Consider the following 23,595-nt stretch of genomic DNA (forward strand, 5'->3'; position numbering starts at 1 on the left):
ACACATAGTGCAGGAGGGTTCCTTTTTTCCACATTCTAGACATTACTCATTTAACTTGTGTTTTTGATTTTAGCCATTTTGACATGGGTAAGGTGATATGTCATTCTTGTTTTGATTTGCATTTCCTTGTTGATGATTGATGTGATCTTCTTTTTTATCTTGCTTGAAATAATATTTATTTTTAAATTTTAAGAAGTTTTTTTTATAATAAATGTATTCTTTATTGGTGTTCAATTTACCAAAATACAGAATAACACCCAGTGTTCATCCCATCAAGTGCCCCCCTCAGTGCCCATCAACCATTAACCCCCACCCCCGGCCTCCTCCCCTTCCACCACCCCTAGTTCGGTTTCCCAGAGTTAGGAGTCTTTATGTTCTGTCTCCCTTTCTGATATTTCCCACACATTTCTTCTCCCTTCCCTTATATTCCCCAAATGAATGAGAACATATAATGTTTGTCCTTCTCCAATTGACTTACTTCACGCAGTATAATACCCTCCAGTTCCATCCACGTTGAAGGAAATGGTGGGTATTTGTCGTTTCTAATGGCTGAGTAATATTCCATTGTATACATAAACCACATCTTCTTTATCCATTCTTCTTTCGATGGACACCGAGGCTCCTTCCACAGGTTGGCTATTGTGGACATTGCTGCTAGAAACATCGGGGTGCAGGTGTCCCGGCGTTTCATTGCATCTGTATCTTTGGGATAAATCCCCAGCAGTGCAATTGCTGGGTTGTAGGGCAGGTCTATTTTTAACTCTTTGAGGAACCTCCACACAGTTTTCCAGAGTGGCTGCCCCAGTTCACATTCCCACCAACAGTGTAAGAGGGTTCCCTTTTCTCCGCATCCTCTCCAACATTTGTGGTTTCCTGCCTTGTTAATTTTCCCCATTCTCACTGGTGTGAGGTGGTATCTCATTGTGGTTTTGATTTGTATTTCCCTGATGGCAAGTGATGCAGAGCATTTTCTCATGTGAATGTTGGCCATGACTATGTCTTCCTCTGTGAGATTTCTGTTCATGTCTTTTGCCCATTTCATGATTGGATTGTTTGTTTCTTTGGTGTTGAGTTTAATAAGTTCTTTATAGATCTTGGAAACTAGCCCTTTATCTGATATGTCATTTGCAAATATCTTCTCCCAGTCTGTAGGTTGTCTTTTAGTTTTGTTGACTGTATCCTTTGCTGTGCAAAAGCTTCTTATCTTGAAAGAAATTGAGGAAGACACAAAGAGATGGAAAAATATTCCATGCTCATGGATTGGCAGAATTAATATTGTGAAAATGTCAATGTTACCCCGGGCAATTTACAAGTTTAATGCAATCCCTATCAAAATACCATGGACTTTCTTCAGAGAGTTAGAACAAATTATTTTAAGATTTGTGTGGAATCAGAAAAGACCCCGAATAGCCAGGGGAATTTTAAAAAAGAAAACCGTATCTGGGGGCATCACAATGCCAGATTTCAGGTTGTACTACAAAGCTGTGGTCATCAAGACAGTGTGGTACTGGCACAAAAACAGACACATAGATCAATGGAACAGAATAGAGAACCCAGAAGTGGACCCTGAACTTTATGGTCAACTAATATTCGATAAAGGAGGAAAGACTATCCATTGGAAGACAGACAGTCTCTTCAATAAATTGTGCTGGGAAAATTGGACACACATGCAGAAGAATGAAACTAGACCACTCTCTTTCACCATACACAAAGATAAACTCAAAATGGATGAAAGATCTAAGTGTGAGACAGGATTCCATCAAAATCCTAGAGGAGAACACAGGCAACACCCTTTTTTTGAACTCAGCCACAGTAACTTCTTGCAAGATACATCCACGAAGGCAAAAGAAACAAAAGCAAAAATGAACTATTGGGACTTCATCAAGATAAGAAGCTTTTGCACAGCAAATGATGTTGATCTTCTTTTCTGTGTTTCTTTGCTGTTTATCTTCTTTGGAAAAATTTCTATTTCTGCCTTACATACATTTTTTAAACCTGAGTATTTGGGGTTTTTTTGGTGTTGAGTTTTATTTTATTTTATAATATTTTATTCTTTTATTCCTGAGAGGCACAGGGAGAGGCAGAGACCTAGGCAGAGGGAGAAGCAGGCTCCCTGTGGGGAGCCTGATGTGGGAATCAAACCCAGGACTCCTGTATTAGGACCTGAGCCAAAGGCAGACGTTCAACCTGAGCCACCCAGGTGTCCCTGGTATTGAGTTTTAAATATTCTTTCTATATTTTGGATACTTAACCCTTTATCAGATACGTCATTTGCAAATACCTTCTCCCATTCTGAAGGTTAACTTTTAATTTGACTGATTTCTTTGCTTTTTGGAAGCTTTATATTTTGATAAAGTCCAGTAGTTTATTGTTTTGTTTCCGTTGCCTCAGGAGCCATATATCTTAAATGTTCCCATAGCTGATGTCAGAGAACGCACTGCCTGTGCTCTCTTTAAATATTTTTATGGGTTTAGTCTCACATTTGGGTCTTTTATCCTTTTTTTTTTCTTTCATTGATTTTGAACTTATCTTTTTGTGTTGTATAAGAATGTGGCCCAGTTTCATTCTTTTGCATGTCACTGTCCAGTATTCTCAACACTGTTTCTTCAAGAGACTGTTATTTTCCCATTGAGTATCCTTTCCTGATTTATCAGAGATTAATTGACCATATAATTGCAGGTTTATTTCTGGGTTTTCTATTCTATTCCGTTGATCTGTGTGTGTATTTTCGTGCTAGTACCCTGCTATTTTGATTACTACAGCTTTGTAATATACCTTGATGTTTGGAATTGTTAATAGTTTTCTTTATAAAAAAAAGTTTATTTATTTATTTTAGAAAGAATGATAGCATGCATAAGCGGGGTGGGGGGGTTGAGGGACAAGTGGAGAGAGAATTTGAAGCAGACTCTGCTGAGTGTGGAGCCTGTCACAGGGCTCAGTTCCATGACCTTGAGATCATGACCTGAGCTGAAACCAAGAGTCAGACACTCAACCGACTGAGCTACCCAGGTGCTCTTTAATGTTTTGCATTTATATTTTCACGATTGCTTTTGCTATTTAGGATCCTTGTGGTTCCATACAGGTTTTAGGATTGTTTGTTCTTGGTATGTGAAAAATGCTGGTGGTATTTTGATAGGGATTGCATTAAATGTGTAGATTGCTTTGGGTAATGCAAACATTTTAGCTGTATATGTTCTTCCAATCCATGTACATGGGATGTCTTTCCATTTCTTTGTTTCATCTTCGATTTCTTTTATCAGTGTTTTTACTTTTCAGAGTACAGGTCTTTCACCTCTTTGGTTAGGTTTATTCCTAGGAATCTTACTATTTTTGGTGCAAATTTAAATGGTATTGTTTTCTCAATTTCTGTTTCTGCCTCTTCATTATTGATGTATAGAAATGCAACAGATTTCTGCTTGTTGATTATTTTGTCCTGTGACTGTCCTGAATTTGTTTATCAGTTATAGCAGTTTTTCAGTGGAGTCTTTCGAGTTTTATAAAGTATTATGTCATCTCAAATAGTATAAGTTTTACCTCTTCTTTGCTGATTTCAATGCCTTTTGTTTTTTTGTTGTCTTATTCCTATGGCTAGTGCTTTTAGTACTATGTTGAATAAAAGTTGTGGGAATGGACATCCTTGTTTTGTTCCTGATATTATGGGAGATGTTTTTAGTTTTACTCACTTGACGATAATGGAAGCTATGGGTTTTCCATGTATGGTCTTATGTTCAGTTATGGCTTCCTCTGAACCTACTTTGTTGAAGGTTTTTATCCTGACTGGATGTTGTAGTTTGTCAAATCCTTGTTCTGCTTCTATTGAAATGATTATATGGTATTTATCCGTTCTTTTATTGTGATGTATCACATTGATCGATTTGCCAGTATTGACTGACTCTTGCAGCCCAAGAATAAATTGTACTTGATCGTGGTGTATGATTTTTGAAATTGCATTATTGGATTTGGTCTGCTAGTATTTTGTTGAGCATTTTTACATCAGTGTTTACCAGGGATATTAGCCTGTGGTTTTCCTTTTTGGTGATGTCTTTGTTTTCAGAATCAGAGTAATGCTGGCCTCATAGAATGAATTTGGACGTTGTATTCCTCTTTTGTATTTTGGAATAGTTCAAGAAGAATAGATGTCAACTCTTTTTAAAATGTTTGGTAGAATTCACCTTATAAAATCATCTTTTCCTGGTCTTGTGTTTCTTATGGCTTTTTGACTTACTGATTCAATTTCTTTGCTGGTTATGGTTCTCATCAAATTTTCTATTTCTTCCTGTTTCAGTTTTGTCAATTTATATTATTCTAGAAATTTATCCATTTCTTCTATTTTGTCCATTTTTTAGCATATTGTTTTTCATACTATTATAATTATTTGTATTTTTGTAACATCAGTTCTTATTTCTCTCTCATTTGTAATTTTAGTTACTTAAGTACTTTCTCTTTTTTTATTTCTCTGTCTAGGTAGAGGTTATCTGTTTTATTGCTTTTTATCCCAAGGAATCTGCTCCTTGTTTTGTTGATCTTTTCTGTTTTTTTTTTTTTTTTTTTTTTTTTTTTGTCTTTCTGAATCATTTAGTTCTACTGTAATCTTAATTATCTTCTTCCTTCTGCTTGTTTTAGGTTTTGTTTGTTCTTTTTCTAGCTTCTTTAGGCATAAAGATTGGTTACTTATTTCGGATTTTTCTTGCTTAAGATAGGTAGTATTGCTATAAACTTCCCTTTTAGAACTGTTTTTGCTCTACCCCAGAAATTTTTGATTATTGTGGTTTCATTTACATTTGTTTCCATGTAGTTTTTTATTTCTTCTATTTCCTGATTGATCCATTAATTGTTTAGTATCATGTTACGTAATTTCCATGTATTTGTTATTTTCTAATTTTTTTTCTTGTGGTTGACTTTTAGTTAAATAACATTTTGGTCAGAAAAGATTTATGCTGTGACTTCTGTCTTCTTGAGTTTGTTGAGGCTTGTTTGTGGACTAATATTTCATATTCTGTAGAATGTCTCATGTGCACTTTAAAGAATGCGTGTTCTCCTGTTTTATGATGGAATGTTTTGCATATATCTATTAAATCCATCTGTTCCCATGTGTCATTCAAAGCCAATGGTTCCTTGTTGGTTTTCTGTTTAGATGATCTGTCCATTGATGTAAGTTGGGTGTTAATATCCCCAGTATTATTGTATTATCTTCAAAGAGTCCCTTTATTTTTGTTATTGATTGTTTTATGTATTTGAGTTCTTCCCTGTTGGATGCTTTTTAAAATTTCCCTTTTATTGTATACTGTCCTACTTTGTCCCTTGTTCCATCTTTGTTTTAAAGTCTATTTTGTCTCATATAGGTCTTGCTACTCTGGCTGTTTTTTGTTCATCCTTTTGAGTGGTTGATATTTCTCTATCCCCTCATTTTTAATCTTTAGGTTTGTTTAGGTCTCAGATGAGTTTGTTGTATGTAGCTTAGGGATGGGTCTTTTTTTTATCCATTCTGTCACCCTATGTCCTTTTTCGGAGCACTTAGACCAGTTACATTTAAAGTAATTACTGATAGTTATCATTTTATTATTCATTTTATGTTGTTTCTGAAGATTTTCTTTGATCTTTTCTTGTCTTTTTCATGTTTTGCTGATTTTCTTTAGTGATATATTTCAATTTAGTTCTCTTCATTCTTTGCATATTTATTCATGGGTTTTTGATATATGGTTACCATTAGAGTTGCATACAGCAGTCCATATTAAGTTGATTTTTGTTTAAGTTTGAACCCATTCTTTACTCCTTTCTTCCACATGTTTTCAGTGTACGGTATCATATTTTACATCCTTTTATTTGTTTCTTTACTGATTTTTCACAGAAATATTCATTTTTAATCCTTTTGTTGTTTCTTCCTTTATCCTGCTACTTTTAGTCTCTCCTTTCAACTGAAAGAGTTCCCTTTAATATCTCTTACTTCTTCAGTTTTTCTTTGTAAGGGGAACTCTTTATTTTACCTTCTATTTTGAATGATAATCTTTCTGGATAGAGTATTCTTGGACACAGATTTTTCCCATTCAGCACTGTGAATATATGGTGCCACTTTATTTTTGCCTGCAAAGTTTCTGCTTTAAAAGCTGCTGGTGCCTTATGGGTTTTCCCTTGTATGTTACTTCTTTTATCTTCTTTAAAAATTTTTTTCGCTATATTTTGCCAGTTTAATTATAGGATGTCTTGGTGTGTGTGTGTGTCTGTTTCTGTTGATTTTATTGGGAGTTCTCTGTGCTTCTTGGATCTGGTTATCTGCTTCCTTCCCCAAATTACGATAGTTTTCAGTTATTTTTTCAAATTTTCTGTCTTCTTTTCTCTCTCATCTTCCTTTGGTAGTCCTATAAGAGAAACATTATTGTTTTTGTTTTGTTTTGTTTTGTTTTTAAAGATTTTATCTATTTATTCATGAGAGACACAAAGAGAGAAGCAGAGATATAGAGGGAGAAGCAGGCTCCTTGCAGGAAGCCCAATGTGGGACTCTATCTTGGGACTTTGGGATCACACCCTGAGCCAAAGGTAGACACTCGAGACCGATGAGCCATCCAGGCATCTCACATTATTATGTTTGATGGAGTCACTCAATTCCATAAGTCTTTTCTTGTTTTGCATATTATTTTTTCTCTCTTTTGTTTAGCTTGATTACTTTCCATTACTCTGTTATCCGGGTCATTAATTTGTTTCTGTGCTTCTTCTAGCCTGCTTTTCATTTCATCTAACTTGTTTTTCATTTTGTTTATTGAGCCCTTTTTTGTAAAAAAAGATTTTACTTATACTTGAGGGGAGGATAAAGGGAGAGGAGAAGAAGGCCCCACCCCCTACTGAGCAGGCAGCCCAAAACAAGGTTTAACCCCAGGTCCCTGGGATCATGACCTGAGCCCAGGGCAGATACACTTGACTGACTGATCCACCAGGGAGCCCATCATTTTGTTTATTGAGCTTTTTATCTCTGATATGTTATTTATTATCTCTCTGTTAAGGATCTCACTCTTGTATTCCTCTCTTTTCACATGTCCAGTGGGTATCCTTATGATTATTCCCTTAAATTATATATCAAGCATATTAGTTATATCTATTTCACTTAGATCTGTGGCCATGGCCTTGATGTGTTCTTTTATTTGGATAGATTTCTCTGTCTTCTCATTTTGTTTATGTCTTGATGTGTGTTTCTTTGTGTTGGAAATTTGAGCTCTGTTTCCTGTTCTTTAGGGTAATGGCCTTATGAAGTAAAGGTCTTGTAGTACTGTGTCATATAGTGTCCCCTGTTTCCTAGGGTCTGATGCTTGTGGGAGTGTCTACAGTGTTTGCTGTGTGTACCTTGTTGTTTTGTCCTGGCCACTTTATCCCTTACAGCAGCTTTCTGCAAAGGTTCTCTTTGCCTGTTGTTGGCATTTTTTGGTTCCTCACCTGAATGTGGTATATTTTAAGTAGATGTGCTCAGGTCTGCTTGTGAAATGAAAGGTGTTGCAACTGCTACTGAACTGAGATCCTGAAAACCCATTGGGGAGACATGGTGTGAGCAGGGATTTGGGTGGGCCTTCTTGGGTAGAGGGCTTTCTGTCCTGGGACTAAGGGAAGCATAACCCTCAGGAATGCTTTTGCTGGAATGCTGGCAGTTAAGGCTTAGTCTAACCAAGTTAGTTAATGAGTGTTGATGCTCTTCCACTTCCCACAGGTGGCTTTGTGCTTATGCTGAAGGGAGGAGATGGGGAAATGATGTTGACCAGTTTCTTCATTCCTGGAGGGGTCTCTTTGTGAATGCTGTTTCCCTGGGATGTGGTCTGAGATGAGCTAATATCCGCCCCTCTGTGTGCCTCAGGCACTCTTCATTTCGCTATTTTCACTGTTTCATTTGTATGTCCATGCACTGCTTGTCTTCTTTCCAAGAGCAGCACAGTGTCCTCTAGGCTATATCCCAGCCATGCCCTCTGATGTCAGGTCCCACTGTTTGCACAAACTCACCAAATTTGGCCCCCTCACTTTCTAAGCCAGTTGCTTTGGGGATTCATTTTCCCTGTATCCTCCCCTGTGTGGTAATCTGTCTCTCCTTCTCCACGACCACATCTTTCCTCCTCACCCTGGTGGCTATGATCCATTTCTGTCCCAGACCACATCTCCATACTTTCTACCTTCTTTGATGTGGCCTCTTCTCTACCTTTAGTTGTGGAGTTTGTTCTGCCAGTCTTGAGGTCAATTTCTGGGGTGTTTATATTGATTTTATAGTTATTTTACTGTATTTGTGGGATGGAGTGAGCCTACGGTCCTCGTACTTTACCTCCATCTTCCCGAGTTATCAATTCAGAATACTTTAAAATGGAAAAATACTGCATGACACCATTCTCTTCTAAATGGTCAATAGCAGTTTCTGAAAGTTTGTGGGAAGGGGCATTGTGCAAACCCGGGACTTAGTTGAAGTTTTGGTATGGTTATTTTTTTATTTCATTATTATTATTGATCATAGGATCATGGAGCTTTGGAGTTGGAAGAACCTTATACATCATGTAATCAAACTCCATCTTTTTATATATTATATTTCTTTCCTCATACTTTGCCTGGTTAGGAACTTGTGACCTTTGGTTGGTTGCTTTATTGTTTGAAGGTAAAAGAAAACAAAACTAGTAAATCGTAAGATTGTTTTATTTTAACTTTTCTTGAGATATTTTAGTTGAATGTGGTAACTTAATTTGTTTTCTTGTAGGTGGTAAGTTTTCTTCATACAGTTCTTTTGTGTGACAAATTGGATTTCAGCACAGCTTTAGTGGTTTGTCCTCTTAATACTGCTTTGAATTGGATGAATGAATTTGAGAAGTGGCAGGAAGGATTAAAAGATGATGAGAAGCTTGAGGTATTATATTTTAAATATTATCTTTTATTAAAATAACTGCATGAAATTCATACAGTAAACAAAAAGATTAATTACCAGTTATGCATATTTCCATGGTAATGTGCAGTATTCCTACATTCCTAATAGTTACCTTTAAAAATCTTTATTTTCCCACAAAAGGTCTCTGAATTAGCAACTGTGAAACGTCCTCAGGAGAGAAGCTACATGCTGCAGAGGTGGCAAGAAGATGGTGGTGTTATGATCATAGGCTATGAGATGTACAGAAACCTTGCTCAAGGAAGGAATGTGAAGAGTAGGAAACTTAAGGAAATCTTTAACAAAGCTTTGGTTGATCCAGGTAATATATTAACAGACACTGAGATAAATTAGCAAGTTGAATAGAAAATACGCTGATGTTCTGTTTAACAAGCAACATACTAAGTGTCTGGTTTTTGTTTCATTTGTCCTGGTTTTTTCCTTCTTTCTGTTTCTTCTATAATTATATTATGGTAAAAGCTCTCTTAATGTTGCCAGTTTTTCAGAATTCAGTTGCTGAGTCTGCAAGTGTTTGAGGTTTTTAGGGGAGATCTTGTAAACAACACAAAATGCATCAGGTGCCTAAGTCACAATTGCAGTTTCTTCCAATTGTCTGAATATTAGATGGAAACAAGACATCTCTCCTACTCTTAAAACAATTAAGTTTCTTTCCCAAGTTTATGTAATTAGAATTGCTGCATGGTTTTTCCCTTTGTTTTAAAGCATCATTACTAGAGAAGGTTGATATTTGTAATACTGTCTATCCTTATGACAGTAGTCCTCATGATGCAGGATCCAAATATTTAATTTTTACTTGGCACTTCAGCAAGTTGTATTATTTGCAAAACTAATTTTAAATTATTTGTATCTTTTTTCTTTTTATTTAAACTTTATCATTTAAGTATTTTATGAAACATTTATTGAGGCTTTAGATGTGTGTTAAAGTCTGATTTTCACTGTCAAAATAACAATATTCTTTAGAATCCATCAGTTTGCCTCTTTTTTTAATTAAATTTTCTTTATTTTCAGGTTTATTCAGGTATAATGAACAAAGGTGTAAGATACTTTAAGTGTGCAATGTGATGATTTTGATATGGGCAATACATTTTGGAAGTGTTACTGAGAGTTAGATGGAAAAGGAAAGAAGTCTCAGTTACTTTCACTGCCTACATTAAAGAATTACAGGAGAGCAAAATGAAAGAAAAGCAGTTTTATTAAAGTACTCCAGGGAGAGGTGGGCTACTCAAGAGAGACAGAAGCCCAGAAACTCCTGGGTATGGGCTTATATCAATTTTTGGGGGTTGGGTTCTAGGATCATAACATTTGAGTGACAGACCTGGATTATATAATAATTAGCCAGCTATCCATGTCTATTCCCAAGGTATATTTGAAATGCCATAATGGGGTAGAAAACCACAACATTATTTCTATTCTAGAGACATAAGTCAAATAACGATAAGTGGCTGCTTTCTGCACAAGTGCAATAAGCACAACAAACTTAACTCTTCCTCTTTTGGGATGTTGTAACCACATACCAACTGCTAGATAGGTGGAATGAGGTAGTCCCTGGGTGGTCTGTGGTTAGGGTTCTCCATCAGGACATCTAAGATCCATTCTCTTTTTGTTTAGGCCTGGCTTCCAGTCTAAAGAAGGATTCACCCCTTTGAGTAACATCCATGACGACCTCACATATTGTCTCCTCCCATTTTTTTTTTTTTTTTGATGAGAGCATTTAAGTTTTGCTTTTCTAGCAAATTTTAATTACACAGTACTGTGTTATCAGCTATACTTACCACTTTATAAATTAGATTCTCAGACTTTATTCATCTTATAACTGAATATTTATACCGTTTTGCCTCTTTTTTAAGGTAATGATGTAATTAACATGTACCAAAGTAACTTTGCCATTGTAAATCTAAGGCTCAGTAAGTTTATCTTTTTTCCGTGATTAAAGTATTTGTCTGAAAGTTCTTTGGTTATTTTATCATCAGAGAACTTTAAGCTAGTGAATATTGCAACAGATTTTTAAGAAATTGCTTTGGAGTAGTTAAAACAACAGTTTAAGATGCTTAACATTGTGATTTGTTTATGAGGAAGTAAATTTTTAATACCTTAAATCTTGTGACATGAATAAGACTTGTTATTTCCATGTAAATTAGTAACATCTTAAAAATATTTTACTTTGGAATAATTTTTTACAGAAAATTTGAAATGATAGTAAAAATGCTCCCATATTCCATGCACCCAGATTCCACACTGTTTACATGTTACATTGCCATGGTAGATTTGCCGAAACTAAGAAATTGATACATTGGTGGCATATATTAACTAAACTCCAAACTATATTTGAATTTCACCATTTTTTATGTCCACATTCTGTTTCAGGATCTGATCTAGGGTATACCACAGTGCGTTTAATTGTCATGTTTCAACAGTCTTGTTTAGTCTATGGCAACTTTTCAGTCTTTAGTTTTCATTATCTTCTCAGTCCTTTAGAAAGTTCACCCTAGTGTGTGTTGTTTTCCTTATAATTAGATTCTGGGGTTATAGGTTTTTGAAAAAATTTACCAGAGGTGAAATACCTTTCTCATCACATCGTATCAAGGGTACATTAGATCTACATGACATTACTGGCTCTACTATTTTCACTTGTCTCTACTCTGTTCTTTGGAAGTCAGTCACTAAGTCTAGCTTACCCAGGGTGGGAGAAGGCAGGAATTAATTAAGCTCTGTCTCCCTTAGTGAGCATTATTTGTACATAAAATTTGGAGTTTTCTGTAAGAAAGATTTGTCCTTTCCTACTTAGTTATATAATGAGTCATTGATGTGTATCAGCATAAACTAATCATATATTATTGGTTTATATGTTAAGATTATAAACTAATGCCTTGTTATTTTGTTGTTCAAAATGTTCCAAATTGGCCATTTAGGAGCTCTTTGAGGTTTGTAGATTGGTTCCTGTATTCCTTTGATACTTCATACTTGTTGTTGTTGTTGTTTTAAGCCCTTCATTATTTTCTGGTACTTTAAGGTACTCCAGGCTTATGTTGTATTATCTCTGTCCCCTGCTCCAGAATTCACCATTTCAGTAATGTGCCATGGTTCCTTTTATTGAAAAATGGTATTTACAAACCAAGATCTGAGTATTTGGGGGTGTTTCTTGCTACTGGAGTATCATTGCTTCTAGGTTCTCTCAGCAGACAGAACTAGGTGGTATATGTACAAATCTATATCTATATCTATATCTATATCTATACACAAATCTATCCCTTTGTGTGTGTGTGTGTGTGTGTATAGAGATAAACTTGATAATGGTGTCTTTGACTCCAATCCATTATCACAGTGTTCATTTTCATCTCTGTTAATCTGTTACTTACCTTTTCAACTATGAGAATCCTGGCTCCAGCTATCTGCCATCCATTTATTTATTTGTTCAGAGTCATTATACATGTAAAGCAGTTTCAGAATTGTTAACTTGTACCTCTATGAAAAGCAAGTTTACCAACTATAGTACAGTGTTTATGTGATTGTTTTTGTCTATAGCTTTATAATTTATGGTTAAAATATTTTCTAAGTCACTTAGATCAGTTCCTTTGTTTTCTTATTTGTATACATTAAAGTTTATTCTTTGTAATGTAGACCTTATTGGGTTTTGACAAATGAATAATCTGTTGATAGCCTCATTACTATACTTGCCCTTTTGTTTAATTCATAGCACCATTACTTTAAGCCATGCTAAGCATTTATTCATCATGAGTATTAATCTACATTAATCTACATTATCTACATTATATACATTATCCCACATTTTAATTTATTGACTAGAGTTTACTGCAGTAAAAACACACATAACATAAAATCCATTTAACCATTTTAAATTTTGCAATTCAATGACATTTAGTATATTCACAATGTTATATAACTATCACAACTATTTTCTTGAACTCATTTTCAAGAACAACTCTTTTCTTGAACAGCATTTTTCATCACTTCAAAGAGAAATTCAGTATCCATTAGCAGTTACTTCCAAATGCCCTGTCCTCCAGAAACTATCAATGTACTTTTTGTCTCAGTGGACTTGCCTTTTCTGGACATCTCGTAAAAATATTTCCAGACATTTTGTATAAGTGAAATCATACAATATCTGACTTTTTTACTTACCATAAGGCTTTCAAGCTTTATTTGTATTGTAGCATGTTACCAGTACTTCAATCCTTTAAACACACACACAATGTTAATTCAAGATACTGTTTAATTTAAACAATAAAATAGATCTATGTAATTATGTAAAATAATGACAAATTTTCATGGTTTATTGAACTATCTTTCAGTCAGGCTTAATTTTTGAGCAGAACTTTTTTCCAAGCCTCTTGCTAAGACCCTTTTCTTTTACTCTCCAGAGCCTCATGACTGCATTCTCCCTGTACTTTGTCTAGAATGATTTTTACTATGGCTATTTTCAAATCCTACCACCTCATTAGAATGAGGTTTTCCAGAAGATATATTTCTAAGCTTATTATTAAAACTTATTTCTTTTAAACATTAAAGATTTTAAAACTTTTTAATGTTATATACATCCCTATCTTAGTAAACAATATGAATAACATCTTTTAGCATTTTTTGTTGACTCAGGGTTATTCATGAGTATATTTACTTTTATTGTTTCTTCTTACTTTTATTCTCTCAGATATCCTTACTAAGGGTAGGGCCTCCTTTCCTTTCATTGCCACACTAATAAATAGTTCTTTTTAAGTTAAATTATAAAAGCAATACATATTCTTGAGCAAAATACAAACAGAAGGAAAAGGTGTATATTAAAAAGTAAAAGTTCCCAGCCTCCTGTCTCACTGTTGTTTCATGTATATCCTTCCAGAAATTTTTTGTGTTTATGCAAGCAAGCATGTATTTTTTTGAGATACACTTGACATATAGCATTATAGTAGTTTCAGGTATAGAACATAATGATTCAATATATGTATATATTACAGAATGTAATAAGTCTAGTTACCATCCAGTCACTGCATAATTTTAATTTTTTTCTTGTGATGAGAACTTTTAAGATTTGCTCTCTCAGGAACTTTTGAGTATATACTACAGTATTGGTTTTTTTAAAAAAAGATTATTTATTTATTTATTCATGAGAACACAGAGAGAGAGAGAGGCAGAGACACAGAGGGAGAAGCAGGCTCCATGCAGGGAGAGCCAGACGTGGGACTCGTTCCTGGGTCTCCAGGATCACACCCTGGGCTGAAGGCGGCGCTAAACCACTGAGTTACCCGGGCTGCCCTATACTACAGTATTGTTAATTATGATTATCATGCTGTATATTATATCCCCAGGACTTATTTATCTTGTAACTGGAAGTTTGTAACTTGACCATCTTTACCCATTTCACTCATCCCTATCACCTGCTTCTGGCAACCACCAATTTATTCTCTGTATCAATGAGTTTATTTTGTTTTGTTTTTAGATTCCAAAAAAGTGAGATCATACGGTTTTTGCCTTTTTTTGTCTGATTTATTTCACTTGATGTAATGCCTTAAAGATACATTCATGTTGTCACAAGTGGTAGGACTTCCTTTTTTATGGCTGAATAATATACTATTTTATACACACACACACACACACACACATCTATCTATCTATCTCCCACATTTTCTTTATCCATTCATCTGTCAGTGGACACTTAGGTTGTTTCTATGTCTTGGCTATTGTAAATAATGCTGCAGTAAGTATGGTAGCACAGATACTTCTTTGAGATAATGATTTTGTTTCCTTGGCTATATACCCAGAAATATAACTGCTGGTTCAAATGGTAGTTCTACTTTTCAATTTTTGAGGAACCTGCATAGTGCCTGCACCAGTTTATATTCTTAGAATAATGCACTAGAGTTCCCTTCTCTCCAGATCCTCACCAACACTTGTTATTTCTTGTCCTTTGAGAATAGCCATTCTAACAGATGTGAGACGATATCTCATTGTGGTTTTGATTTGTATTTTCCTGATGATTAGTGATGTTGAGGTCTTTTTCATGTACCTGTTGCCCTTTTATAAGTTTTCTTTTGAAGAATCTCTAATCAAATCCTCTGCCCATTTTTAAATCAGATTGTGTGGATTTTTTTTTCAAACATGTATTTTATATTGCAGTGTTTAGAGGCCCAAGACTACTTTCAGGTTCAGTAATTTACTAGGACTCATAGAACTCAGAAAAGCTATTATACTCATGGTTATGGGTTATTATAATGAAAGAATACAAATTAAAATCAGCAACAGGAAAAGGCCTTATAAGACAGGGTCCAGGAGAGTACTAAGGCTGATCTGGCAATGGAATTCTGCAGACAGCAGTTACTTCTCCCAGCAATGATACATAACAGTGAGTACACAGTTTTGCTAACCAAGTACACTTATACAAGCCTTGTTTAGAGTTTGGGCTTGATCATGTACACATGTTTGACCACCCATGTGAGTGATCTTGATCCCTCCAAAGGTCAGGAAGATGCCACATGGCCCAAAGACCCCCCTCACCTCATTAGGCTATCTGGTGTGTATCCCAAGCCATCCAGGTAAACAAAGACCATTTTCTCAGACAGGACATTCCAAGTTTACAGGATACTTCCCAGGTGCTGAAGGCAAAGGCCTAACCTTTCTTTGGGCAGGATTAATCCTTTGCTACATCTATCTATACACAGATAAAATTACCCTGTTTGAGGTGGTTGTTTAAATACAAGTAGTATCATAATATAGATTCTGCAACTTGCTTCTTTTTATTTAATAATGTATTTGGCATATCTTTCCAGGTTAGTACATAGAAATCTATATCATTAATTTTAGTTCTGTAACATTCCATTATAGTTTTATTAATGCCTTTTGAATAGCTTTTGGGTTTTTTTTTCAATTTTCCACCAAAACAAACAATGCTTCAGGGAATATTTTATGTATCTTTGGGTGTGTGTGGAAGTATACCTTTAGGATAAATTCCCAGAAATTGAACTGTGAGTCAAAGGGTACATACATTTTACATTTTAATAGATACTGTAAAGTTGTCTTCCAAAATGTCAGATAGTAATTTAGTCTCTCACAAAGATTGTATGAGAGTACTTGTTTTACCATGTCCTCATGAACACTGAATATGGTGGTGAAAATCATTTAAGTCATGTGTAAAAGGCAATTTTTTTCTTTGGAAGAATTTTAGGATTCAAAAAAACCAACATGTAGTCTTTTAATACAAAGTTAGGTATAGATTTTAGTTTTTAAGTAAAGTAAGTAATTTAAAAATGTCAATATTTGTGTAGCTCCATGTGAAAACTGATTAATAATTATATATATTTTTTGATTAACAATTATATTATTTGATCAATCATACTGAAGCATTTACTTTTGAAATCATGTAGAAGATAAATTTTCCCTAATGCCTAACAGATGGAGAGTAATTTGACAAAATAAGTATTTAAGTAGTATGTATGTTAGCCAGCAAGCAAATTGTGTATAAATGATACTTTAGAAAACAATAATACATTATTTTAATAAAGCATATGTATTTCTTTGAAAGAGTTACTCTCAGCTGTAAGATCTTTTATAGCTTAGAAAGTGTTCTTCCCACCCACTCCTCCTACCCCATAGCCATGTAACAATTTAGCTATCTTTTATCAGGTAAATTTTCTGCTCTGCAAATATTGTTAGTTATTTGGAATGAATTAAATGGAAGATACTCCAGAGTCTATTGTGATTTATTTTTTAAAATATTTTATTATTTATTAGAAAGAGAGAGATTGAGAGAGAGAGAGCACGAGTTGGGGCAGAGTGGGGGACAAAGGGAGAGGAAAAAGCAGACTCCCCACTGAACAGGGAGCCCGATGTATGGCTCCTCTATCCAAGGACCCTTAGATCATGACCTGAACCGAAGGCAGACACTTAACCAACTGAGCCACCCAGGTGCCCCTCTGTTTTGATTTATGTAGTATTTCTTAAAGTGTAACTTTTGAAATTTGTCTTTTCATGTATATATAAATTGCTAGTAGTCTTAGGCATTTGTGTTCACTTGATACACTAGTGCTAAAATATATCTTTAGATACTGTTTTCCAATTAAAAAAGATTTTATTTTTTCAAATACCTTAAATCTGTTGGGAGAATCTTCTCACTTTTTTTTTTATTATTTTTGTTTATTTTTGTATTCTTAAAGAATCTTAAGTACCGGGATCCCTGGGTGGCGCAGCGGTTTAGCGCCTGCCTTTGGCCCAGGGCGCGATCCTGGAGACCCGGGATTGAGTCCCACGTCAGGCTCCCGGTGCATGGAGCCTGCTTCTCCCTCTGCCTATGTCTCTGCCTCTCTCTCTCACTGTGTGCCTATCATAAATAAAAAAAAGAAAAAGAAAAAAAAAAAGAATCTTAAGTACCATCTATACTAGTACTTTAATACTCTACTCTTGGGATGTAATTAATACTAGTTAATGCCACATTACAAAATACAACAAATACAGCAGCAGTTAAAATGTGACAATTCTTGGGACACCTGAGTGGCTCAGTTGGTTAAGCATCTGCTTTTGGCTCAGGTCATGATCTCAGGGTCCTGGGGTTGAGCCCCATTTCAGGCTCCTTACTCAGTGGGGAGTCTGCTTCCCCATCTCCTTCTACACTTCAGCCTTGCTTGTGCGCTCTCTCTCTCTGGGCTCCTTCTCTCAAATAAAATCTTTTAAAAAAAAGATTTTATTTATTTATTCATGAAGGACAGAGAGAGAGAGAGGCAGAGACACAGGCAGAGGGAGAAGCAGGCCTCATACAGGGAGCCCGACGTGGGACTCGATCCCCGACTCCAGGATCACGCCCTGGGCCGAAGGGAGGAGCTCAACCACTGAGCCACCCAGGCATCCCTCAAATAAAATCTTTTAAAAAATGACTATTCTTATGAGGATATTGTTTTATCTTCCCATAAGAGCAGCACTTTAAAGAGTTAACTTATTGGGATGCCTGGGTGGCTCAGTGGTTGAACTTCTGCCTTTGGCTCAGGACGTGATCCCAGAGTTCTGAGATCAAGTCCCACATTGGGCTCCTGTATGGAGCCTGCTTTTCCTCCCTCTGCCTATGTCTCTGCCTCTCTCGGTGTCTCTCATGAATACATAAATAAAAATCTTTAAAAAAAAGAGTTAACTTATTTGCTTAAATGAATTAATTACACATTCAATTTTAATTACATTTTAAATTTTATTATATACTAATTAAATGTTGTTTTTCTATACATTTTTATAGGCCCAGACTTTGTTGTTTGTGATGAAGGCCATATTCTGAAAAATGAAGCATCTGCAGTTTCAAAAGCTATGAATTCTATACGGTCAAGGAGGAGGATTATTTTAACAGGAACACCACTTCAAAATAACCTAATTGAGTGTGAGTTAATATCTCCAGTTATGCTGTAGAGTTGGCATGGCCTCAGACACATTTCTGCCACTTTACCATTTGCCTTTCTTCTGTCTAATATAGTCTCTGACTATGATCTGGGTAGGTCCATCTTAGTCTGCTGTGAAAGAATACCAAACATTTCAAGTGGAATGCTTTATAAATCAACAGGTGTGCCATTTTGAATGTTCAAATATAAACATAGCATTTAAAATCTATAAAAATTTTCAGAAGTCTTAATGATTGCTTTGAATGCAACCAATGAATGCATTGGTGACTATCCAGGAGATATTGTAACAAAATACATCTTTTTTTTACATTTTTAAAATTTAAATTTAGTTTGCCAACATATAGTATAACACCCATTGCTCATCCCATCAAGTGCCCTCCCTTTCACCCAGTTACCCCATCCCCTGCACCTCCCCTTCCACAATCCTTTCTTTATTTCCCAGAGTTAGGAGTCCCCCATGGTTTGTCTCCCCCTCTAATTTTTCCCACTCAGTTCACCTCCTTTCCCTTATAATCCCTTTCACTATTTCTTACATTCCACATATGAGTGAAACCATATGATGATTGTCCTTTTCTGACGGACTTATTTCACTCAGCATCTTATTTGAGAGGAGATACTATAGGAAAATGAAAAGAAATGCCAAGTATGAATGTTTTAGGAATGTGGAGATGGGAGAAGAACTGTGTTGAATCTGTGTCAGCATAGAATTTGTTGAGACTGAGGACAGATGATATGAAACTAGATAACTTGTGAATTTCTCTTATTTTCATATGTGTGGTGATACTTAAGAGGGAACATGAATTATTCAGCAAATAACAAATTAAAATTTCCTATTATAATCCATTGTAATAGCTTTTTTATTTTTATGTTATTTCCATTCCTTTAGTGTATAGTAACTTTTTTATTATTTGTAAAACTGGTTATTATTTCACTGTAACCTAAATTTTATCTTTATCTGTTCCAGTTTCACCTTTTTCTGTTACTCCATTTGTAGAAATGCTGTTTCACATTGCAAAAAAAATAAAATATTAGTTAGAAGAGTATTAGGATACAGTGAAGAAAGCAAACCAGTGGTGTTTGCCAATGAAATTCACATCCATATAAGTATGTTCCCATGGAACTTTGCTTTAAGTGTCACTCTAAGTGACACTGCATATAGAGTTCATTTCTAGTTCTTTTTAAATTGTTTTTAAAGATTTTTTATTTATTCATGAGAGACAGAGAGAGAGAGAGACAGAGAGGCAGAGAGGCAGTGACACAGGCAGAGGGAGAAGCAGGCAAGCAGTTCTTGCCTCCAAAGGTCTCTGGGATCATACCCTGGACACTGAAGGTGGCGCTAAACCGCTGATCCACCCGGGCTGCTCTAGTTCTTTTTTTTAATATATTTTTTATTGAGGTTTGATTTGCCAACATACAGTATAACACCCAGTGCTCATCCTGTTACATGCCCTCCTCAGTGCCCATCACCCAATCACCCCATCCCCCTTCCCACCTCCCCTTCCATTTCCCCTTGTTCGTTTCCCCATGTTAGGAGTTAGAGAGGGTAACAAAACATGAGAATTCATTTCATTCTTGATTGAACTGCCCTTAATTCTCAGTATTATTCATGACTTTTTAAGGGCTGTGCTATAATGAGAATATGGTCTAGCTTACTGTTAAAATCTAATTGTGTTCTTTAGAATTTTCTAAGACAGTCCTTTGGATCCTATAAATATCAATTTTGATGTAATAACTGCTAATAAAATTGTATTGAAACAGTGAAAAGAAATGCCATTTCACATTGGGGTCCTATATAGTATAGGGCAGCTGATAACTCTATTAAGGGTTTTTGGAACTAGATCAGTTAATATAAAGTTTGATACGGTGGCTTATTACCTGATTTTATTATTTTGATTCAGTATCTATGTATTTTCCACAAGATACCTTTGCTGACCATAAAATAATGGTTAGAATTATAGGATACTTATTATACTCTATATCTGTTATAAAGAATAGTGAATAAGAATAAAATGTTCTTAAGTGTTGTTTTTAAACATTCATGTCTAGAATTTAGGGATGGTTTTTATTTGAATATCTCATCTGGCCTAGGTAATCCAATTCTAGATTAGGTTTATAACCAATGTTTAGTCTATACTCAGTTTGCTGTTCTTTCTTTTAGCCTAATTCTAATAATTCCATGCATGTATTTTTGACATGAACATTTTATTAATTTTTTAGTTTCTTTTAGCCATTATTATTGTTAGTGAACTAATGTCTTCTCTCTTAGATCATTGCATGGTTAACTTTATCAAGGAAAATTTGCTGGGATCCATTAAGGAGTTCAGGAATCGATTTATAAATCCAATCCAAAACGGTCAATGTGCAGATTCTACCATGGTAGATGTCAGAGTAATGAAAAAGCGTGCTCACATTCTCTATGAGATGTTAGCTGGATGTGTTCAGGTACAAATACATTCCATATAAGAAAATATTGTTACTTTGTTCTATTATAATCCCACAGTGTTTTCTGAATTTAATTATTTTGTGTTTTTCCCCCTTTTTTCAGTCTATAGTTTTATAGTTAAATCTCCTTGCATTGTCTTCAAAACTGAAATTTGTACTTTCAAAAAAAGACTTCCATTTAGAGCATAATTGATTAATTCATTTGCCATGTATATAGTTTCATATTTTAATATATTAATGTTTAGATTCGTTGTCTTTAAGATAGGGAGTATGTAAAAGGAACATAGCTGTTATGATTAAAAAATTCCTACGCTTATTCTAATTTTATAGTAGAGTGGCTTGAATCTCACTTATTTGAAAGAGTGTAGGAAAGGCAATTATGAATTGTGAGGGGATCCATTTTTTTTTCATTTATTTATGATAGTCACACAGAGAGAGAGAGAGAGAGAGGCAGAGACATAGGCAGAGGGAGAAGCAGGCTCCATGTACCGGGAGCCTGACGTGGGATTCGATCCCGGGTCTCCAGGATCGCGCCCTGGGCCAAAGGCAGGCGCTAAACCGCTGCGTCACCCAGGGATAGGGGATCCATTTTTAATGTAATTCTGAAGAACCAGTTTCATTACTTTGAAGTCGTACATTATCCTAAGTGAGTTAATACTGTTTACATACAGGTATTTAGTGAACCTGTTTTAATGAGTAGATAAGTATACAGAGATTGAGCCAGTAGTTAGTAGATCCCAGAGTCTGCACTTTTTCTTCAGATGCTAGGTTTAATTGTCGCTACAAAGATGTAACAAATGAGCTAGACTGTCCTTCTCCCTGGATATTCTACCATCATATAAGGCAGTCATCCTTTTTGTTCAGGTTAGCCACACTAGCAAGTCCTTTGTTTCTGTATTGCTGCTACTATCTAGGCAGTATATTCCTGGTCTGGGTAGTCATTTGTACCTAGCACATTAGTGTTCGTTCTTTCTCGTTTCTATACTTAAACGGTAATAAGAGTTATACATTGCTTGCTTTCTCAACTGGGTAAACAGTTCCCCTAAAGTTGTGTTATCCGCTGGCATACTGGCACAACTTACTCAAAGGACAAACCAGACTGCATCAGACATTGATTCATTGCTTTTAGTGTTTGATTAAAGTAGGTCATTTTCTTAACACTGCTTACTATACTCCTACCCACTTTTTTTTCTATATAGAGGAGACAATTTGAAAAAAATACTCACATGACCATTTCTGTTTAAAACCTGCCTGGTATGTTGTAGTATCTTTATCATATTGTGTAGCCATATGAAATATATTAACTACAATCATATAATGAGGATTATGTGATTAAAAAGGGTAAATATAAAAAAAAAGGGTAAATATGTTTAAGAAAATGTTTTCTTATATGTTCAGTACCTATTTATTTATATGTATCTTTGAGTTGTAAGTAGTGATGATTCTTGGAGCAGTCAATTCCCAACATATATTTAGGTTAACTAATTTCATTCTCTTCCTTGTTAATTACAGAGGAAAGATTATACAGCATTAACAAAGTTCTTGCCTCCAAAACATGAATATGTGTTAGCTGTGAGAATGACTCCTATTCAGTGCAAGCTCTATCAGTACTATTTAGATCACTTAACAGGTAACAAATAAACTTACTGTTTTTATCTTCTAAGGACGTTCTTTTTCTGATGAATGATGTTGTCTTAGTAATTTTACCATGTAAATTGTTATTTTTCAGTTGTGCATTTAAATAAAATGGATATGTTTGTTTTGTAAGAGCATAAAATATTTCTAATTTTAAAAACACCAAATTGTAAACCAAGGAACAAACTGGTGAAAAAACATACACAGTGTATTGGCATAATGCCTTTGATTTGTAAAGAGCTTTTATTTTAGGAAAATTATTAGTATGAGTAAATCCATAAAAGAAAATATATAGAATTCCAGTGTATTATTTAAAAAATTGAACCACAATAATGAGACATATAATTCAAATCTATGATATCATTTGTCATTTATCAAATTGACAAGAGTTGAAGGAAAAGAAGCAAAATGAAAGGCAGGGCATATGTTATGCTCTTAACGTTGGAGTAAAAAAATATACAAATGCCTAAAATATCCCAAAATGTTAACAAATCTTTCGATGGATTCATTATGAGGATCTTTTAGATTGTTTCTTATTATTTTCTATGGGCTTTTAAAAAATACAGTGAATAGTTATTATTTTATCATCAGTAAATTCATGTGTCTGTATGTGTATGTCTGTGACTGTATGCCGAAGATTGTCACTGTTCACAGAGCAAAACCTAGCCTCTTTTTGGAGTGGGATTTCTTACTTGTAAGTCATCTTATTCTGGTACTTTCCCCAAGTGATATATGAAGTTTATTTAGGGGATACAGGTTATAAAGTACCCATTAGCCATTATGGATAAAATAAATTACCAAAAAAATCATAGGGGATGGAAGTGTGTACAGAGATCTTAAAATAATACCATATTTCATATCATTACTAGTTACAGTGATATACCTTGTAACAGCAGTGCATTTAATTTTAATTTCATTAATTTTTTAAACAGCAGTGCATTTTGTTTTTATTTTTATTTTTTTAAAGATTTTTAAAAAATATTTTATTTATTTATTCATGAGAAACATAAAGAGAGGCAAAGGGAGAAGCAGGCTCCCCGCAGGGAGCCCAATGTGGGACTTGATCCCAGGATCCTGAGGTCACAACATGAGCCAAAGGCAGATGCCCAACCACTGAGTCACCTGAGTTCCCCAAAGATTGTTTTATTTATTTATTCATGAGAGACAGGCAGAGACATAGGTGGAGGGAGAAACAGGCTCCCTATGGGAGCCTGATGTGGGACTTGATCCCAGGAACCCGGG

The 23,595-nt window shown here is 35.0% G+C and overlaps 1 protein-coding gene across 9 annotated transcripts in view; it reads left to right on the forward strand.

The window, feature by feature from the left end:
• The window catches only part of ATRX (ATRX chromatin remodeler), a 328,475-nt gene that overhangs the window by 196,170 nt on the left and 108,710 nt on the right, over positions 1-23,595 (forward strand). For all 9 annotated transcript variants that reach the window (XM_077888250.1, XM_077888255.1, XM_077888252.1 and 6 more), the window contains 5 exons: positions 8,714-8,860; positions 9,020-9,197; positions 18,120-18,257; positions 20,543-20,718; positions 22,231-22,348. In XM_077888250.1, the coding sequence (XP_077744376.1) occupies positions 8,714-8,860; positions 9,020-9,197; positions 18,120-18,257; positions 20,543-20,718; positions 22,231-22,348 (757 nt within the window). The remainder of the gene's footprint in view (positions 1-8,713; positions 8,861-9,019; positions 9,198-18,119; positions 18,258-20,542; positions 20,719-22,230; positions 22,349-23,595) is intronic.

This window comes from Canis aureus, chromosome X (genome assembly GCF_053574225.1).
Source record: "Canis aureus isolate CA01 chromosome X, VMU_Caureus_v.1.0, whole genome shotgun sequence".
Taxonomy (NCBI): Eukaryota; Metazoa; Chordata; class Mammalia; order Carnivora; family Canidae; genus Canis; species Canis aureus.